The following is a 17,156-nucleotide window of genomic DNA, read 5'->3' on the forward strand; positions in this document are numbered from 1 at the left end:
CCGCCCGGCCGGGAGGAGGCGCCCGCGGGACCGACCCTTGGCGGCAAGGGGAAGCCCCAATCCCGGGCGGAGCGGGCAGCGCCGAGGCTCTTCCTTCAGCCACTGGTTCCTCGAGCTCTACAAGTGGGGAGACTGAAGCCCGCAGGGCCAGAAAGCAGAAGAAAGAGGGGACGCTCCACCCCAAAATTCCCAGATGAAACACCGACAAGTATTTTTTTTTTTTTTTTTACAAAATGTATTCATCTTCCTTGGAACTGAAAAATAAATCTATGTACAAAACAGGAAGAGATCAGGCTCCCCTCACCCACACGCAAACAAACCCCTGTAGATTTCCTCTAGGGTCCCCCGAGACAGGCTGGACCTCGGGGAGGTTCCCAGAGGGTGGGAAGAAAGGTCTGCTCTGATCTAGGGCCAGTTTGGGCAGGGAGGGGGCAGGGCTCAGGATTCACACAGGCCGGGGGCAGAGTTTTGCGTCCCCGACCCATGAGACAGAGAAAGGAAGCTAGCATTTCCAAATTCTGGAAGCGTTTCTTAGGTTCTTTGTGGTAGGGGGCTTGCAAGGAATGGACTTCTGAAGTGTGGAAACGTTCTCCTAGGAGCTGGGCGGGGTCCTTGGTTCCCGGGCTGTAGGTGGGACCTCTGCTTCTAGGGTTTAGAGCGAAAGAGCCCCATGGGCTGGAAGCAACCCTGAGCCAACACCGCTCAGGACGAAGGTTAGAGCCTGGGTTCTGAGGTGAAGGCTGTTTCCCGTGGTTGGACCTTTAAAGACTGGTGATGGGGTCAGAGGGAAGGTTTCAGATGGCCGGCTGGGACCCTTGGGGATGGGCTCTATATTCCAATGACTGGGCAGAGCCCTCGATTCGGGGCGCTGGGCAGAGTTTGTACTCTGGGAACCTGCAGCCTGGGTTCCAGGTAGGGATGGGGCCTGCGGGTGGAGCCTGGGCTCAAGAGGCTGGGGTGGAGCCTCGAGGGGTTGAGGGCGGGCTCTTGGTAGGCGGATATGGAGTCCCGGTACTTCAGAGACCCTTGCGCTGCCGCTTGAGGAAGGAAAGCGTGTAGTCACTCGGTGTAGACACCTTCTGCTTCTTCATCTGCACTTGTGACTGCGCCGTGAGCTGCAGCTTGATGGCGCTCGAATTGATCTTGGTGGCCACAAGCAGCTCCTTCATGCCTTTCATCTTCTCGCTCTGGAATGTCAGCACGGGACCCTCGGGTGGCGGTGATGCAGCGGGTGCCGGCACTGGAGCGGCGCTGCCACCTTCAGCGCCGCGGGCAGTCCCGGGGACTGTGCCTGGGGGCTTCCGAGGGGGTCCTGGCACCGCACCCTGGCCCGCGCCTGGGCCCTTGTCCAGCGCCGGCTTCTTAGGCGGCGGCGGCTCCTCGGGCTTGGATTCCCGCCGTGGGCCCCGCCGCCGGCCTTCTCGGGCTTCCTCGCCCCACGGCTCTTCAGCCTCGGCCGCCTCCGCCTCTCGGCTCACTATGCGTACTTTCTGCCGTACCTGGGCCGGATGGGGAGGACAAGCGAAGGCCAAGGTTGCAGGCCAGTGGCTGGCACCCCGCACCCCAGCCATCTTGGGGCCTTGGTCTCACTCGCACCCAAAGGGTATAGGCAGATCCCCTGCAGTGCTACAAAGGTCTGACTCCTCCTGGCTGCTGTCACCACCCGCCCTCCCAGCCACCCTGCACAGCTGCCTCACCTGTCCCTCAAAACGGCCTAGGGACTGCACAAGGAAGGTGGCCCAGCCCACATGCAGCACGGGGGTGGGGCTGCCCTCTTCCCATTTGCAGATGCCATCATAGAATCGCAGCAGATGGGCGAAGCACTCTGGGTCCTGGAGGGCAGAACCCTGACTCTGCGTGCCCTGAGAAAGGGGGGAAAGGGCACAGTTAGTTCAGACCCCATTACTCACCCCTCACCAGGCGGCACAGGCCAGACCTCTCGTCTGGACAGAGAGCCCTGGCCCTGGGGGAGGTGAGTAGGGGTGGAAAGAATTCTTAGAAACTCCTTCCTTTTATAAATCTAGTCCTTAGCCTGGACTTGGGGCGAGTGGGGAACCACCCTTTATCTCCATTTCACTCCCTCAACTGAATGAGTGACCCTGACAGAGAAAGAGAAGGGCTTCCATCCCATTTACCTCACCTCCTCAAACCCAGACCCAGACCCAGACCCTCGGCTACTGCATAAGAGAACACAGCTGTCTGCCTGTCCTGCACCAAACTTTCCTGTGCCGCCCCCAGTCCCAGGCAGCAGTTCCACGTCCTGGGACTGGGAGCCCTGCTCAGGTGGGAAGGTGTGCACAGGCTGGAGCCCAGCCTTTCACCTGGGTCTGCTCCCCGGGTCGCTCCTCGCCAGCCTCCAGCAGGCTGGCGGCCTCCTTCAGCAGGTTGGGGATGACGTCATTGGCTACTTCAAAGAACTCCTTGTAGATCTCCTCGTCTTCACGGCAGTAGTTGTAGCTGTGAGGGCAGCAGGGCACTGTGGGGTCTCAGCCATGGTGGGTACCCCCAGGGACCTGGCAGGGGAGGGAGCCCTGGTTTCTTTCCCGGGATCATCCAGGGACCGAGTGAATGATTGGGGTCCTCACTCCGAGATGATGGTGCTGTGTCAGCCCAGAGCAAGAGTGAAGAGGGGGGCCAGGAATACAGAGCTGGATGGCAGTGGTCAGACATCAGGAGAGGAGAGGGAAGGAAAGGCCTGAGGCCCTCATGAGGGGTCCCTACCTCTCAGGCAATGATGGTCTTGGCTGCCTAGTGACTGGAAGGAGAGGGATAGAACTTGGGACCCAGGCCTCCCTCCTGGATGAGAGGGGTTGTAAATTGGGTGGAAGGGGAAGAAAAGCTGGGCTGGGGTCATGTGGGGGGATCCTCACTCCTGGATGACAGTGGCTGTGTCGGCCCAGGCCTGCAGAGCTTCGCGCACATTGCGGTTACGACAGTGGTAGCCAGCCAGGTACATGTAGGGGTAGATGTGCTCATCCCGGTAGTAGGTCTTGGCTGAGGCAATGCCCTGAGAATGAGCAGAGGGGTCTCAAGGAGGCAGCCCCAGATGGCACAAATGTTCCACTGGATCACAACTGGAAGGGGCATCAGGAAGATTCCAGAGAGTCTCCTCCCATGAGACCTTACTACCCTGGCCATCATCCTCTCTGCCAGCTGCCCCTCCCCTGGTCTGCAGGTCTGCTTGCTCAGGCCTGGGCCAGACTGCTGCAGGCACCCTGCAGACAAAGGCCTAGGAAGGGGAGGGGCTTATCCTCCAAGCTCAGGGTCTGTCCCTTTCCTGAACTTTCCCCCACAAACACCAAGGCCTTCCAAATCCAGTCTAATGTCCCTCCCAGCCCAGGAGCCCCCAGCCCCACCAAGTTAATACTCCCACCTCAGTGCTCTCACCACGTTTGACTTCTGTTATACTCCCAGAGGACAGTGACAAGTAGTAGAAAAAGTAGGGCTGAGGGGACAACTCTAGGACCTACCCCTCCCAGGCAGAGAACCAGAACACCTCTCAGACATCCCTGACTGCACTGAATATGCACGCAGTAAATACAAAAAGGGGACTGGATAGGTGATACCCCACAATACACACAAAGTTCTCTCCTCACCTGCCCCCCCAGTTCCAAGTAGAAGGGGACCCCAGCCACCGCTGGGCCGCCCTTCTCTACCCTTCTATACCTAAGATGTCCCCACCTTGTGGTAGAGGGTGAGTGGGTCCGGCCGGCCCGGGGTGGGCTCCAGCTCCTCCAGATCCGCCAGGTTCCCCAGCGCCATTGGGTACCTGGGAAAGGCTAGTAAGTCCAGGCTGCCCCCTAGCCCGCCCTGGGGCCCAGCCTGGCCACTCCCCCTACTGACCTTTCCAGATGTCCCAGGTCATAGAGCAGCCACAGCAGCTTCTAGGGGCCAAAGAAGAAAAGTGCGAGCTGGTGAGAGGGAGGTGCGCCCTCAGTCTACCAGGCAGAGGGAGCAGTCCGGCACCAGTAGGGGACTCCCCCCCGAGGTGGGAAAAGCCAGAATTTAGGAACTAGCCCCTGACTGGTGTCAAAGCACTTTCATGTCTCAATTTCCCCCTTCCCAAGAGCCCCAGGAAAGTCCAGGCCAGGAATGATTCACCCATGTTACAGAAGGGGAAGCTGAAGCTCAGCAAGGGGAAGCACCCTGGCCCAGGGTCCCACAGGTACCCTCACCTGCTGCAGCTGCAGTAGCTCCAGGGAGTCAGTGTGCAGGTCAATGGAAGGGTTGATGGCGCATACCATAAATGCCACCTCCATCTTGCGGTCACAGCGCATGTACGATCCTTTCAGGTACAGCCAGCTCTTGGGAGAGGACAAGACCAGATGTCTTATGATGGCCCACCAGTGCCTGCTGTAGGGATTGACATCAGGAACAGGGCCCTCCCCTTGAACAGGGCCCCAGACATATGGAGGTGGTGACAGGAAGAGGGGAGAATGGCCCAAGAAAGCAGAGCTCCTTGGGTGGCCTGGGCTAGGAGAATATGGAGGGGGTGGGGGAGTGCAGTACCCGCTCAGCCACACCCGCGTTGACTGTCTGGCCTCTGCGATCCTCATTGCCCTTGCCATGCCAAGTGACTTCAGCTGTTTGTTCTCCATTGGGCCCAAACACTACCCAGGCGTGGTCCTCGGACAAGGCCAAGTGGACATCCCGGAGACCGAGAGCCTGGCAGGCCCCCACCACGGCGAAGGCCACGCCAGAGCTGTCCAGTTTGGTGCCTGTGGAAGGGAAAGTAATCAAAGAGGGTCCTCTGAGCTCTGGCCTGGGGGAAGGGACCTGCCAGCGGTAAGCCATGCTCCCTCCCACCCTCACCCCCATACCTTTGCCCTCTGACACTCCTGCCCTGCTTCCCTCTATCCCTTTCCTCCTAACTGTTCAGGGCCTCTCCCTCCCCCCTTACATTCCCCATCCTCAACAGGAGACCCTGAATCTTTCATAGTTCCCCAGCTTTTGACCCTGCCTTTTCTATTTCTCTGCAACTGTATTATATATTTCTGCTAATTTAAGCATTTCCTCATTTTACTGTACTAAGTTATAACCAGGACACTGGCCAACACTTTTTTACACACCCACTGATGGACACTCCTAATTTATCTCTGTCCTCTTTTCTTGCTAAGCTCAGAAGTAGCCTCAGATTCCTTCTCAATATGGCACTCCAGGACCTGAATGCCAGTTAACTGGCCTTAGAACAAAAAGGAAAGCTCTTTGCAAGTCCTGAGCTTTCAGCTTCTCAAGGTGAAGCCCTAGTCTCTTCACCTTCAAATTATGTTCATAGATACTCCGTGGATTGTCTCAATTCCATGAAACATAGACAGATTTTGGCTCCTCACCCCCTAAATCTTCTGCTGCCCTCTGTGCCCCAGGCTGAGCTGCAGTAGCTGAGGTGCTGAGGGGGCAGAGGGTGGGCTAATGGATTTGGAGTCAAGTGACTGAGGTCCAGTCCCAGCCCCGTCACTCTGTGTCACTTTGGCAGATCACTTTCTCTCCCGGGGCTTCAGTTTCTCTAGCTGCAATGGGGGACATAACACTTGGCCCACCTCACAAGCTTACAGGTCTCAAACGGGCTCTGTAAACCACAGTGTTGGGAAGAGGTGGGCCAAGATTCTCACGTGAGACAGCCACCTGTCTCTTGCCACCTGTCGGGTTCCAACCTGTTATGAAGCTGAAGAGGGACTGGATGTGGGCACGATCCTTGAAGTAGGAGCGGCTGAGGCTATTCCAGATGACATCGGAGACCTTCTTGACCAGCTCACGGCTGGAGACGCCCCCCTCTCGCGGGTAGAGAGACAGGTCAACGGCGCCACGGATCTGGGCAGTGAAGCGGGCATAGAGGGCAGCGATGATGGACAGGTCGGCCACCGGGAAGTAGGTGAGGCCGCCAGGAGGGTCGGGCGCAGGGCTGGGCTGAAAAGTGAGCTCAGGCACGTTGGTGGGGATGACGCGGTTGACAGCTAGGAAATGCTCCACGAAGCCCAGTACCAAGGATAGGAGCACCAGGTCCGGCTCCTCCCGGCCCAGCTCGGCAGCGAACAGGCGCACCACATCGTCGATGGAACGCAGCGGGAATAGCGTTTTCTGGGCAGCCTTCAGCCCCATGGCGGCGGCCCTCGGCCTGCGGGCGACCGGAGGAGAAGGATGGTCGTGTGGGCACGGCCCACGAGTCCCCTCCCAGGTTCGGCTAGCGTTCCACACCCCTCTACACACCCACAGACACCAACCCTTGCTTCCCCGCCCCTTCACGCTCCGCTCATCTGTTCCCCCTCTTTCATCGAAGAGACCCCTCAGCCGAGGCTGCAGGGCCTTCCTGTCCCCCACACCACCAGGAGCCCCGGCCCCGAAGGAGGTGAGCCCCTAGGACCCCGCTGAGCACTCCCAATGGCCGCCCCGCCCCCTCTCTGCGCTCATACCCCCGGGGCCCTAGAGTCCGCCGGAAGGCGCCCCTAGGCCAGTCCCCCCAAATCCCAAGGAGAGACCTGGCCTAGGTCCCCCGCGCCCACCTCCGCGCTTACATCCCACACAAGGCACCGCGGCGCCCGCCGCCTGAAGTCTGCTGGGAAATGGAGTTCCGCCCCCCTCGGGCCGCACTGCCTGCCGGGAAGAGGAGTCCAAGGCCCGCTGTTGTCCCTGCCAAGTCTTGAAATGGTGGCCGGGCCGGCCAGTCCGCGATGGCTTATGGGAGTGGTAGTCCCGCTGCTCTGGGCTCCCCAGAGGGCGGAGAAGAGCGGAGGCAGCCCCGCCTTTCTGAGGTCCTCAGGGATTGGTCATTCCAATTCACGCACACCCAGGTAGCCGAGGAACCGCAGTGCCTTTTGGGAGATGTAGTCCGGGTAGTGAGCGGGCAGTGTCCGCTTCTGTAGGTTGTTGCTTGTTGGCAAGATGTGATGACAACGGGAACTTTTTAACACTGCTGGAGTACTGTAAATGTGTTCAGCCATTTTAGTTGGTTATTTATCGGTATCGATTAACACATAAAAGTGCCTACTGTAAGTCTAGCTTTCGGTCTACAGGGAAAATCTGACACGTGTGCAAAGAAGACCATCTAAAGAACCATTGTAATTATTTGTAATACAGCAAAAGAAGAGTAAAGTAACTCTCTGCATCCTAAGATGGATCTTCAGGGCACATTGTTCAAGGGGAGAGGCTGCAGAACAATATGTATGATGGGGTAGGATTTATATTACCATTTAAAAACTTCAAAATAATACTAAATAATTTCTACAGAATCAGTCACTCTCTTATTCATTTAGGAAACAGATTTTTGCTGCCTATAATGGGCCAAGCTCTCAGGCACTGGCTATGTAGCAGTGAGTAAAACAGATCAAATTCCTACCCTACTTCACTTCTGTACATTATCCCCCACAAAACTGTAAATCTAGCCTAATCATGAGAGAAGTTTGGGCAAACACAAACTGAGGGACTTTCAGACTGGCCATACCTGACAGCTCTCCTCAAAAGTGTTCAGCTCATGAAAGACAAGGAAGGAGTGAGAAACCGTTGCACATTAGAAGATACTAAGGAGACAGGGTCAGACTTTATTTTGGGGGGGGCTCCAAAATCACTGCAGATGGTGATTGCAGCCATGAAATGAAAAGACGCTTACTCCTTGGAAGGAAAGTTATAACCAACCTAGATGGCATATTCAAAAGCAGGGACATTACTTTGCCAACAAAGGTCCGTCTAGTCAAGGCTATGGTTTTTCCAGTGGTCATGTATGGATGTGAGAGTTGGACTGTGAAGAAGGCTGAGCGCCTAAGAATTGATGCTTTTTAACTGTGGTGTTGGAGAAGACTCTTGAGAGTCCCTTGGACTGCAAGGAGATCCAACCAGTCCATTCTGAAGGAGATCAGCCTTGGGATTTCTTTGGAAGGAATGATGCTAAAGCTGAAACTCCAGTACTTTGGCCACCTCATGCGAAGAGTTGACTCATTGGAAAGACTCTGATGCTGGGAGGGATTGGGGGCAGGAGGAGAAGGGGACGACAGAGGATGAGATGGCCGGATGGCATCACTGACTCGATGGATGTGAGTCTGGGTGAACTCCGGGAGTCGGTGATGGACAGGGAGGCCTGGCGTGCCGCGATTTATGGGGTCGCCAAGAGTCGGACACGACTGAGCGACTGAACTGAACTGAAGGAGACAGGACCAACGTGGTGTTCTAGATTGAATCCTAGACCAGAAGAAAAAGGATTTAGTAGAAAAACTGGTGAAGAGGGTGGCTGATTGGCCCAGCTCGCCCAAGTCTGAGGGGACTTCAGGGGAGTGGGACTTTCAGTTTTAAAACTAAACCAGTCAAGTCTTGGGCACCTGTGAGCACTACTTATGAAATTCAAAACTATCTGTAGCTTCGTTCATTTTTCAAAGGAGATCAGCCCTGGGATTTCTTTGGAAGGAATGATGCTAAAGCTGAAACTCCAGTTCTTTGGCCACCTCATGTGAAGAGTTGACTCATTGGAAAAGACTCTGATGCTGGGAGGGATTGGGGCAGGAGGAGAAGGGGACGACAGAGGATGAGATGGCTGGATGGCATCACTGACTCGATGGATGTAAGTCTGAGTGAACTCCAGGAGTTGGTGATGGACAGGGAAGCCTGGCGTACTCCGATTCATGGGGTCACAAAGAGTCGGACACGACTGAGCGACTGAACTGAACTGAACTGAACTGAACTGAAGTTTTGATAAATGTACCATGTTGTGTAAGATGTTAACATTTAGGGAAGTTTAGTGAGGCATATATGGGAATTATATATAATTAATTGTTAAGTCTTGGGCACCTGTGAGCACTACTTATGAAATTCAAAACTATCTGTAGCTTTGTTTATTTTTCATTCCTAAGTTTTGATAAATGTACAGTGTTGTGTAAGATGTTAACATTTAGGGAAGTTGAGTGAGGCATATATGGGAATAGATCATCAAGGACTGCGTTCTGGGGTACCCCGTCATGTAGAGGTTGGGAAACCAGGAGGAACCAGCAAAGATTCTGAGAGGAATCAGCCAGAGAGATGGGAGAAAAGCCACATGGGCATTTGGTTTAGAGGACCAAGCCAGAGGAATGAGCCACAGGGTGCCACAGGTCAGCAAGCTGAGCACCAAGGACTGATTGCATTTAGCTCTGTGAGAACCCCTGGCGACCACCTTAGGAGTAGTTTGGGAACAAAAGCCCAGAGTTCTTGGGCTCAAGAAAAATGAGAGGGAAGAAATTGGAGACAGTGATAATACACAACTCTTTTAGGGAGCTTTCCAGAAGAGAAGAAAAAACCAAGCTGGCAACTGGAGGTAGAAGAAGGTCAAAGGAGGTCCTGGTGTTGTGGCTGTTTTTTGGGTTTTTTTGATAGGTAAGAAGTGGATTTATTCAGATACAGACAGAAGCACACTCCACAGACAGAGTTTGGGCCATCACAGAGGGTGAGTGCAGCCCCGAAATTTGATGTGGTTGGTTTTTATAGGCTGGGTCTTGATGTCTCATCGCAGAAAGAATTCAGACAAAGTGATAGGTGAAGAGTGGATTTATTCAGATACAGAGAATCACACTCCACAGACAGAGTGTGGGCCATTGCAGAGGGCGAGTGCAACGTGGCTGTTGTTTAATAGGAAAGAAGGCAGGACTGATGACCTTGAACAAGTAGAGAGGATGGGTGTTCCCAATTTGCAGGCCTGTAGAAAAAAAAATTTTTTTAACTAAAAAAACCCCCCACAATTTGCAAGCTTGTCCTTTGCTAGTAGCATGAACAGTTCTAGTCACAATAATTGGAGATACGGTAGAGTACATGGGTACTTTCATTTTCCCAATGAAATAGGAAGCCCAGCTGGTCTTCCTCCCAAACGCCACCTTCTTAATGAGGCTGACCCAGACCTAACCAGCCTACTTAAAATCATAGTCTCCAACCGAAATGCTTCTTCTAACCCCTCCCCTCCACTGTGCTTTCTAAAATGTTTTCTTCTAAAGCACTAACAGCTTCTAGAACAGGGTTTCTCAACCAGGGCAGATTGACATTCGTATCGTATACGTGCTCAGTCACTCAGTCGTGTCTGACTCTTTTGAGATCCCATGGACTGAAGCCCACCAGGCTCTTCTGTCCATGGGATTTTTCAGGCAAGTATATTGGAGCTGGTTGTCATTTCCTACTCCAGGGGAGCTTCCCAACCCAGGGATCGAACCCATGTCTCCTTCGTCTCCTTAACTGACAGGCGGATTCTTCACCACTAGGGTCACTGTAGTTGGGGACCGATTTGTGCCCTGTAGGATGCTTAGCAGCCTCCCTGGCTTCTCCCCCTTTTAGATGTCCCTCCCCCTGTTGTAACAGTAGAAATGTCTCCAAACATTGCCAAATATCTCTGGGGGGCAAACTGCTCCCTGTTGAGAACCACTTCTCAAGCACCTCATAAGTGCTCAGTTGCTTCAGTCATGTCTGACCCTCTGCAGCCCCATGGACTGTCGCCCACCAGGGTCCTCCATAATTGTTGTTATTGCTCAGTCACTCAGTCGTGTCTGACTCTTTGCAACCCATGGACTGCAGCACACCAGGCTTCCCTGTCCTTCCAATCTCCCAGAGTTTGTGCAAACTCATGTCCATTGGCTCAGTGATGCCATCCAAGCATCTCATCCTGTGTTGCCCCCTTCTCCTCCTGTCCTCAGTCCTTCCCAGCATCAGGGTCTTTTCAGTGAGTCAGCTCTTCTCATCAGGTGGCTGAAGTATTGGAGCTTCAACTTTTCAGCATCAGTCCTTCCAATGAATTGATCCAGGATTGAGTTCCTATAGGATTGACTGGTTTGATCTCCTTGCAGTCCAAGCGACTCTCAAGAGTCTTCTCCAGCACCACAGTTTGAAGGCATCAATTCTTTGGCACTAAGCCTTCTTTATGGTCCAACTCTCACATCTGTACATGACTACTGGAAAAACCATAGCTTGACTTATTTATTATTTGTCTCAAACCACCAAAATGTAAGCTCCACAATGACAGGTAACATGTCTGTTTTGTTCATGGATGTGTTCCATGTCCCTAGAATAGTGTCCTGTACATAACTGATGTTCAACAATTATTTGCTGGATAAATGAACAAATAACATTCATTCATAAGAGTGATTATAAACATTGGCCCAGAATTTAAGCTGTTTGCGGCGGGGGACAGAAGTACGGACACAAGAGGAATGAGGGACAGCAAAAGGGTGGCAAAATCAATGAATTATTGAACTTCCCTGGTGGTCCAGTGGTTAAGAATCCACTTACCAGGGCTTTCCTGGTGGCTCAGTGGTAAAGAATCTGCCTGCCAATGCAGGAGACACAGGTTTGATCCCTGGGTTGGGAAGATGCCCTAGAGGAGGAAATGGCAACCCACTCCCACATTCTTGCCTGAGAAATTCCATAGACAGAGGAGCCTTGGTGGGCTAGAGCCCATGGGGTCATAAAGAGTCAGATGTGACTGAGCACACCCACGAGCAAGGCAGGAGGATGGGTTTGATCCCTGGTCTGGAAAGATCCCACATGCTGTAGAGCAACTAAGCCCATCCACAGCCACTGAGCCGGCGCTCTAGAGGCGGGAATCGCGACTACTGAGCTCACGCACCACAGCTACTGAAACCCATGCTCATCAACGAAAGAAGCCACTGCGACGAGAAGCCTGCTCGCCACAGTGAGAGAGCAGCCCCCACCCGTCCCAACTGGATAAAGTCCATGAGGCAGTGAAGACCCAGCACAGACAAAAATAAATAAATGAACGGATTGTAGGTTCCAGTGGGGTTAAAACTTTGTTGTTGTTGGGGTACTAGGGACAGCTGAAAAGATAAGGGTGTTAGTTAGAGAGTGGGAGGCTTGGCATTGAAATTATGGGGAGAAGGTTGCTGTCATTATTAGCAGTGAAAATATTTAGGGAAATTCCCTGGTGGTCCAGTGGTTAGGACTCCACCCTCTCACTGCTGAGGACCCAGGTTCAATCCCTGGTTGGGGAACTAAATCCCACAAGTCATGCAAGGAGGGGGAAAAAAAATTAACAGTAGTGCTTTCTGTACAAACCGAACAGGAGCTGTACATATAAATTTTAAATTTCTAGTAGCTACATTAAAAAAGTAAAAGATACAAGTGAGATTAATTTTAATCACATATAGCAAAATGTATTTCAACTCATAGTCAATATAAAGTTACTAAGGACAATTTATGTTTTTCTACACTAAGTCCTGTTCGCACAACACAAGACTTAGTTCTGTACACACCAAAGGTCCATATGGTCAGAGCTATGGCTTTTCCAGTAGTCATCTATGGATATGAGAGTTGGACCATAAAGAAGGCTGAGCCCCAAAGAACTGATGCTTTCAAATTGTGGTGCTTGAGAAGACTCTTGAGAGTCCCTTGGACAGCAAGGAGATCAAACCAGTTGATTCTAAAGGAAATCCAACCCTGAGTATTCATTGGAAAGACTGATGCTGGAGCTGAAGCTACAATACTTTGGCCACCTGATGCGAAGTGTCAACTCATTGGAAAAGACCCTGATGCTGGGGCAGACTGAGGGCAGGAGGAAAGGGGGGCACAGAGGATGAGATGGCTCGAGGGCATCACCGACTCAATGGACATGTGTTTGAGCAAACTCTGGGAGATAAGTGAAGGACAGGAAAGCCTGGCATGCTGGAGTCCTTGGGGTTGCAAAGAGTCAGACATGACATAGCGACTGCACAACAACAATTGAAGGACAATTGCTTTACAATATTGTATTGGTTTCTGCCATTCATCAATATGACTTAGCAACTGAACAACAAAGCCTTTGAAATCTGGTATGTTTTATACACACAGCATATCTGACCAGTCACATTTCAAATGTTCAGAGGCTACGTGTGACCAGTGGCTCCCATATGACAGTGTGGCTCTCCAGTATGGCTGTGAGAGTGAGGGACTGGAAGGTAAGATCATGGGACAAGATGGCGCTCAAGGAACAGAGAAGCCTGGCAGCTGGATCATCCATGTGTATATCAAAGTCTCTAAGATTCAAAATAATAGTAAGTGAAGTGAATTCAAAGTGCTCAGTTCAGTCCAGTTCAGTCACTCAGTCGTGTCCGACTCTTTGCAACCCCATGAATCGCAGCACGCCAGGCCTCCCTGTCCATCACCAACTCCCGGAGTTCACTCAGACTCACGTCCATCGAGTCCGTGATGCCATCCAGCCATCTCATCCTCTGTCGTCCCCTTCTCCTCCTGCCCCCAATCCCTCCTAAAATCAGAGACTTTTCCAATGAGTCAACTCTTCGCATGAGGTGGCCAAAGTACCGGAGTTTCAGCTTTAGCATCATTCCTTCCAAAGAAATCCCAGGGCTGATCTCCTTCAGAATGGACTGGTTGGATCTCCTTGCAGTCCAAGGGACTCTCAAGAGTCTTCTCCAACACCACAGTTCAAAAGCATCAATTCTTCAGTGTTCAGCTTTCTTCACACTCCAGCTCTCACATCTATACATGACCACTGGAAAAACCGTAGCTTTGACTAGACGGATCTTTGTTGGCAAAGTAATGTCTCTGCTTTTCAATATGCTATCTAGGTTGGTCGTAACTTTCCTTCCAAGGAGTAAGCGTCTTTTAATTTCATGGCTGCAGTCACCATCAAAGTGCTCAGTCATGTCCAACTCTTTGCGACCCCATAGACTATACAGTCCATGGGATTCTCAGCCAGAATACTGGAGTGGGTAGCTGTTCCCTTCTCCAGGGGATCTTCCCAACCCAGGTCTCCCACATTGCAGGTGTTTCTTTACCAGCTGAGCCACCAGGGAAGTAGGATAGAGGGAATTCCCTGGCGGTCTAGTGGTTAGGACCAATGCTTTCACTACCAAAGGCCTGGGTTTGATCCCTGGTCAGGGAACTGCGGTCCTACAAGCTGTGCAGCATGGCCAGCCAAAATAAATAAATGTAATAAAACAAGAATTGGATAGAGAGAGCGGCAACAAGCCAGGAGCTAGAATTATTAAGAAATGAGCCATGCATGGGTTGGGAGACATTGAGACAAAGTAAGTGGTAAAAGCTGATAACTTGAGTTCAGACCTAAGTGTTTGAAAGGAAGAGGGAGCAGGATGTCTACCAGTGGCCTCAGGAAGGACACCTACCCCATCTCCAGGCCGCAAGGCAGGAGGGCTGTGGAAAGTCTGCGGGACACGAGGCAGTGAGCATAACCCCAAAGGGCAAAGTTTCCACCAGAGCAGGAGGGCTAAGGACCATTTGCAAAAGGGGGCCGAGGGCGCAGGGGATTTTGCTGCAGTTGGACCATCAGCTCTAGAGCACATGGTGAACAGCTTTCGGGAGCTGAGGGTGGAGACGGGGTCAGAACAAGGGATGGCCAGAGCCATGGAGAACCTAGAGGCCTCAGCCCCGGCAGTGGACCGAGCAACAGGGACAGGAGTAGGCCCAGGTCTGATGGTCTTGAGGCAGGGGTCCGGTGGAGGGCCAGCTGCAAGCACAGAGGTCAGGGCTTCCTGCCGAGGACAGGGAGGGTCCTGAAGATCCAACTGGATTCCTGCTGATGAAGAGGAGGCTAGGGGACGGTGGTCCCTCTTGATGCCCGCCAATGACATGGTACACACGGACATAAATTAACGTCATGAGGGGAGGGCAGGGAGCCAAATGGGAGTTCAACCTCCAATTTACCAGAAAAACAAATGTGTATTGTTGTAATCAAAATTAATTTAAAATAGCATCTGCTATGTCTTGACAAAAGTATTAAATCTGAATTTAATAAGGAAACAATCAGACAAATGCAAATTGCAAGTTATTCTACCAAAAAAAACTGGCCTGGACTGTTAAAAAAGATGTTAACCTCATAAAAAAATGACCTATAAAGGAAGGAGGAGAAAGTTGTCTTGGGTCAAATGAGATTCGAGACACAAGAACTGAATGCAACATGCGATCTAGAATCGGATACTCAACTTTTTTTTAATGCTATAAAGAATGTTTTTGACATGATTATACCACAAGCTGGTTGACTTAAACAGAAATGTATCACTTCACAGATGTGGAGGCTAGAAGTCCAAGATAAAAATGACTGCAGGAGACACAGAGAACAGAATTATGGGCACGGGAGTCGGGTGGGGGAGGAGAGGGTAGGGCGGCTGGAGAGTAGCGTGGAAACATACACACTGGCATATGTAAAATAGAGAGCCAGCGGGCATTTTGCTGTGTGACTCTGGGAACTCAAACCAGGGCTCTGTGACAACCTAGAGGCGTGGGACAGGGTGGGAGCGGGGAGGCTTAAGAGGGAGGGGACATAAGTATACCTATGGCTGATTCATGTTGATGTATGGCAGAAACCAGCATAATATTGTAAAGCCATTATCCTTCAATTAAAAATAAATAAATTTAAAAAAAAATGTCTGCAGGATTTGTTACTCCTGAGAGCTGTGAGAAAATCTATTCCAGGCCTCTCTCCTAGCTACGAGTGGTTTATTGGCAAATCCATGGCATTCCTTGGATTATAGAAGCATCACCCTGATCTCTGCCTTCATTTGCACTTGGTGCGCTCCCTGTGTATGCATCCACATTTCCCCCTTTTTTAAAGGACACCAGTCATATTGGGTTAGAGCCAACCCTAATGACCTTGTCAAACTACTTACGTCTGCAATGCCTCTAGTTCCGAATAAGGTCACACTCTGATTTGGGAATAGGACTTCATTTTTAGGGGTCATAATTCAACCCATAACAGATTAATACAGAGTATCAATATTAAATCTTGTGAGAGTGACTTATGGTGGTTCCTTATTCTTTTTTTTTTTTTTCTCTTTTTTGGCCTCACCACGCAGCTTGCAGGATCTTAGTTCCCTGACCAGGGATTGAACCAGGGCCCTCAGCAGTGATAGCATGGAGTCCTAACCACTGGACTGCCAAAGCACAGCCAGAAAAAAAAAGATATGCCCTGGGAACTTCCTGGAGATCTAATGGTTAGGACTCTACACTTCCACTGCCAAGGACACGGGTTCAAGACATGGATCGGCAGGGAATTCCCTTGGTGGTGGTTCCTTTTTCTTAACGGATGTCTGCAAAGTATTGAGCAAAGTTCAGGCTGTGTGTAACTTACCTTCAGGTGGTAGCGAAATACATCGTCAGTACATGAGAAGCACAAAAGCAGCAAACTGAGCAATGGTGAATCCAGAAGAGGGTGGGGAGCTTGTAATCTTTCAACCTTTTTTGAAATTTGTCAACATAAAACTTTGGGAGAAAAAACATTTTTTTAACGTGAAACTGTGAAAACCTGTTGGCTAAATTATTGAAGGGTGCTAGGGAAATGGCCATTTCTCCAATTTGGTGAGGCTGTAGCTTGCAAGAGGCCTTGGCGTCCCTGCCCTAGGCTGTGTCTTCAGGTTTTGGCATCTCCATAGGCAGAGCAAACATTTCCTGAGTGTATATAATTTAATTTATATATAACATTAATATATAACCATTTTATACTGATTATCTCACCAAAGTCTTACTAGAACCTCTCATGATGGGTTTTATGATCCCAACTTACAGAACGAGAAACTGATGCTTAGAGAGGTCAGGTAACTTGCTCATGACTGCAGCTGTTGTGGTTCAGTTGCTCAGTTGCTGTTCGTGACCCCATGGACTGCAGCGTGCCAGGCTTCCCTGTCCTTCACTATCTCCCTGAGTTTGCTCAAACTCATGTCCATTGAGTCGATGATGCTATTCAACCATCTCATCCTCTGTACTAGACTGGAATCAAGGCTACACTCCTAACCAGGCCTTGCAATTTCATGGGCCCCCAAGCTCTAGCAAGACCTAGGCCCTTTTTTGGTTACTTTTGCTAGCTTTAGGGCCATCTACAAGCCTTAGGGCACAGCCATCAGCTCCAGACCTGCCCTGATCCTGGTGCACAGGCCTTACCTTCCTGCCTCACCCAGCCCCGCCTCCAGGCCAGGGTCCTGCCCAGTCATGGACACCCCAGCTCAGAACAAGGAGACCCCTCCCAGACATCCCCGCCTCCCCACCAGCCTCACCTGGGTGGAACAGCAGGCTGTGCCCTCCAGATCCACTTCCTACCCCTGGCCCCCTACCTCCCGGTTCTGTACCCTAAAGGCTGCCCTCTAGATCTGCAGAAACTGAGGTCTAGGAGCCTCTGGTTGCTGCTTGGGTTTGGACAAGAGGAAGCAGGAGATGGAAGGGAGGGAGTAGAATGAGGAAAGGAATTAATTTCCTGGGCT

The 17,156-nt window shown here is 51.5% G+C and overlaps 1 protein-coding gene and 1 non-coding gene across 5 annotated transcripts; one reads left to right on the forward strand and one right to left on the reverse strand.

The window, feature by feature from the left end:
• Positions 1-207: 207 nt before the first annotated feature.
• On the reverse strand, positions 208-6,555 carry MEN1 (menin 1). 4 transcript variants are annotated; one of them, XM_005227153.5, is made up of 10 exons: positions 6,510-6,553; positions 5,652-6,112; positions 4,510-4,718; positions 4,176-4,304; positions 3,844-3,884; positions 3,682-3,769; positions 2,871-3,007; positions 2,322-2,457; positions 1,698-1,862; positions 208-1,499 (listed from the first exon to the last, which is right to left on the reverse strand). In XM_005227153.5, coding segments are annotated over exons 1-10 (1,851 nt in total). In that variant the 5' UTR covers positions 6,512-6,553; the 3' UTR covers positions 208-1,016. The 4 variants fall into 4 exon arrangements, with proteins under 4 accessions (XP_005227210.1, XP_005227212.1, XP_005227211.1 ...); XM_005227155.5 differs by having other exon boundaries at positions 6,474-6,553; XM_005227154.5 differs by having other exon boundaries at positions 6,408-6,553.
• A 5,314-nt stretch (positions 6,556-11,869) lies between these two features.
• Positions 11,870-11,942, forward strand: TRNAE-CUC (transfer RNA glutamic acid (anticodon CUC)). Its single transcript has one exon. It is a non-coding gene; the product is annotated as a tRNA-Glu (tRNA).
• The last annotated feature ends 5,214 nt before the right edge of the window (positions 11,943-17,156 follow it).

Source organism: Bos taurus, chromosome 29 (genome assembly GCF_002263795.3).
Source record: "Bos taurus isolate L1 Dominette 01449 registration number 42190680 breed Hereford chromosome 29, ARS-UCD2.0, whole genome shotgun sequence".
NCBI classification, from domain to species: domain Eukaryota; kingdom Metazoa; phylum Chordata; class Mammalia; order Artiodactyla; family Bovidae; genus Bos; species Bos taurus.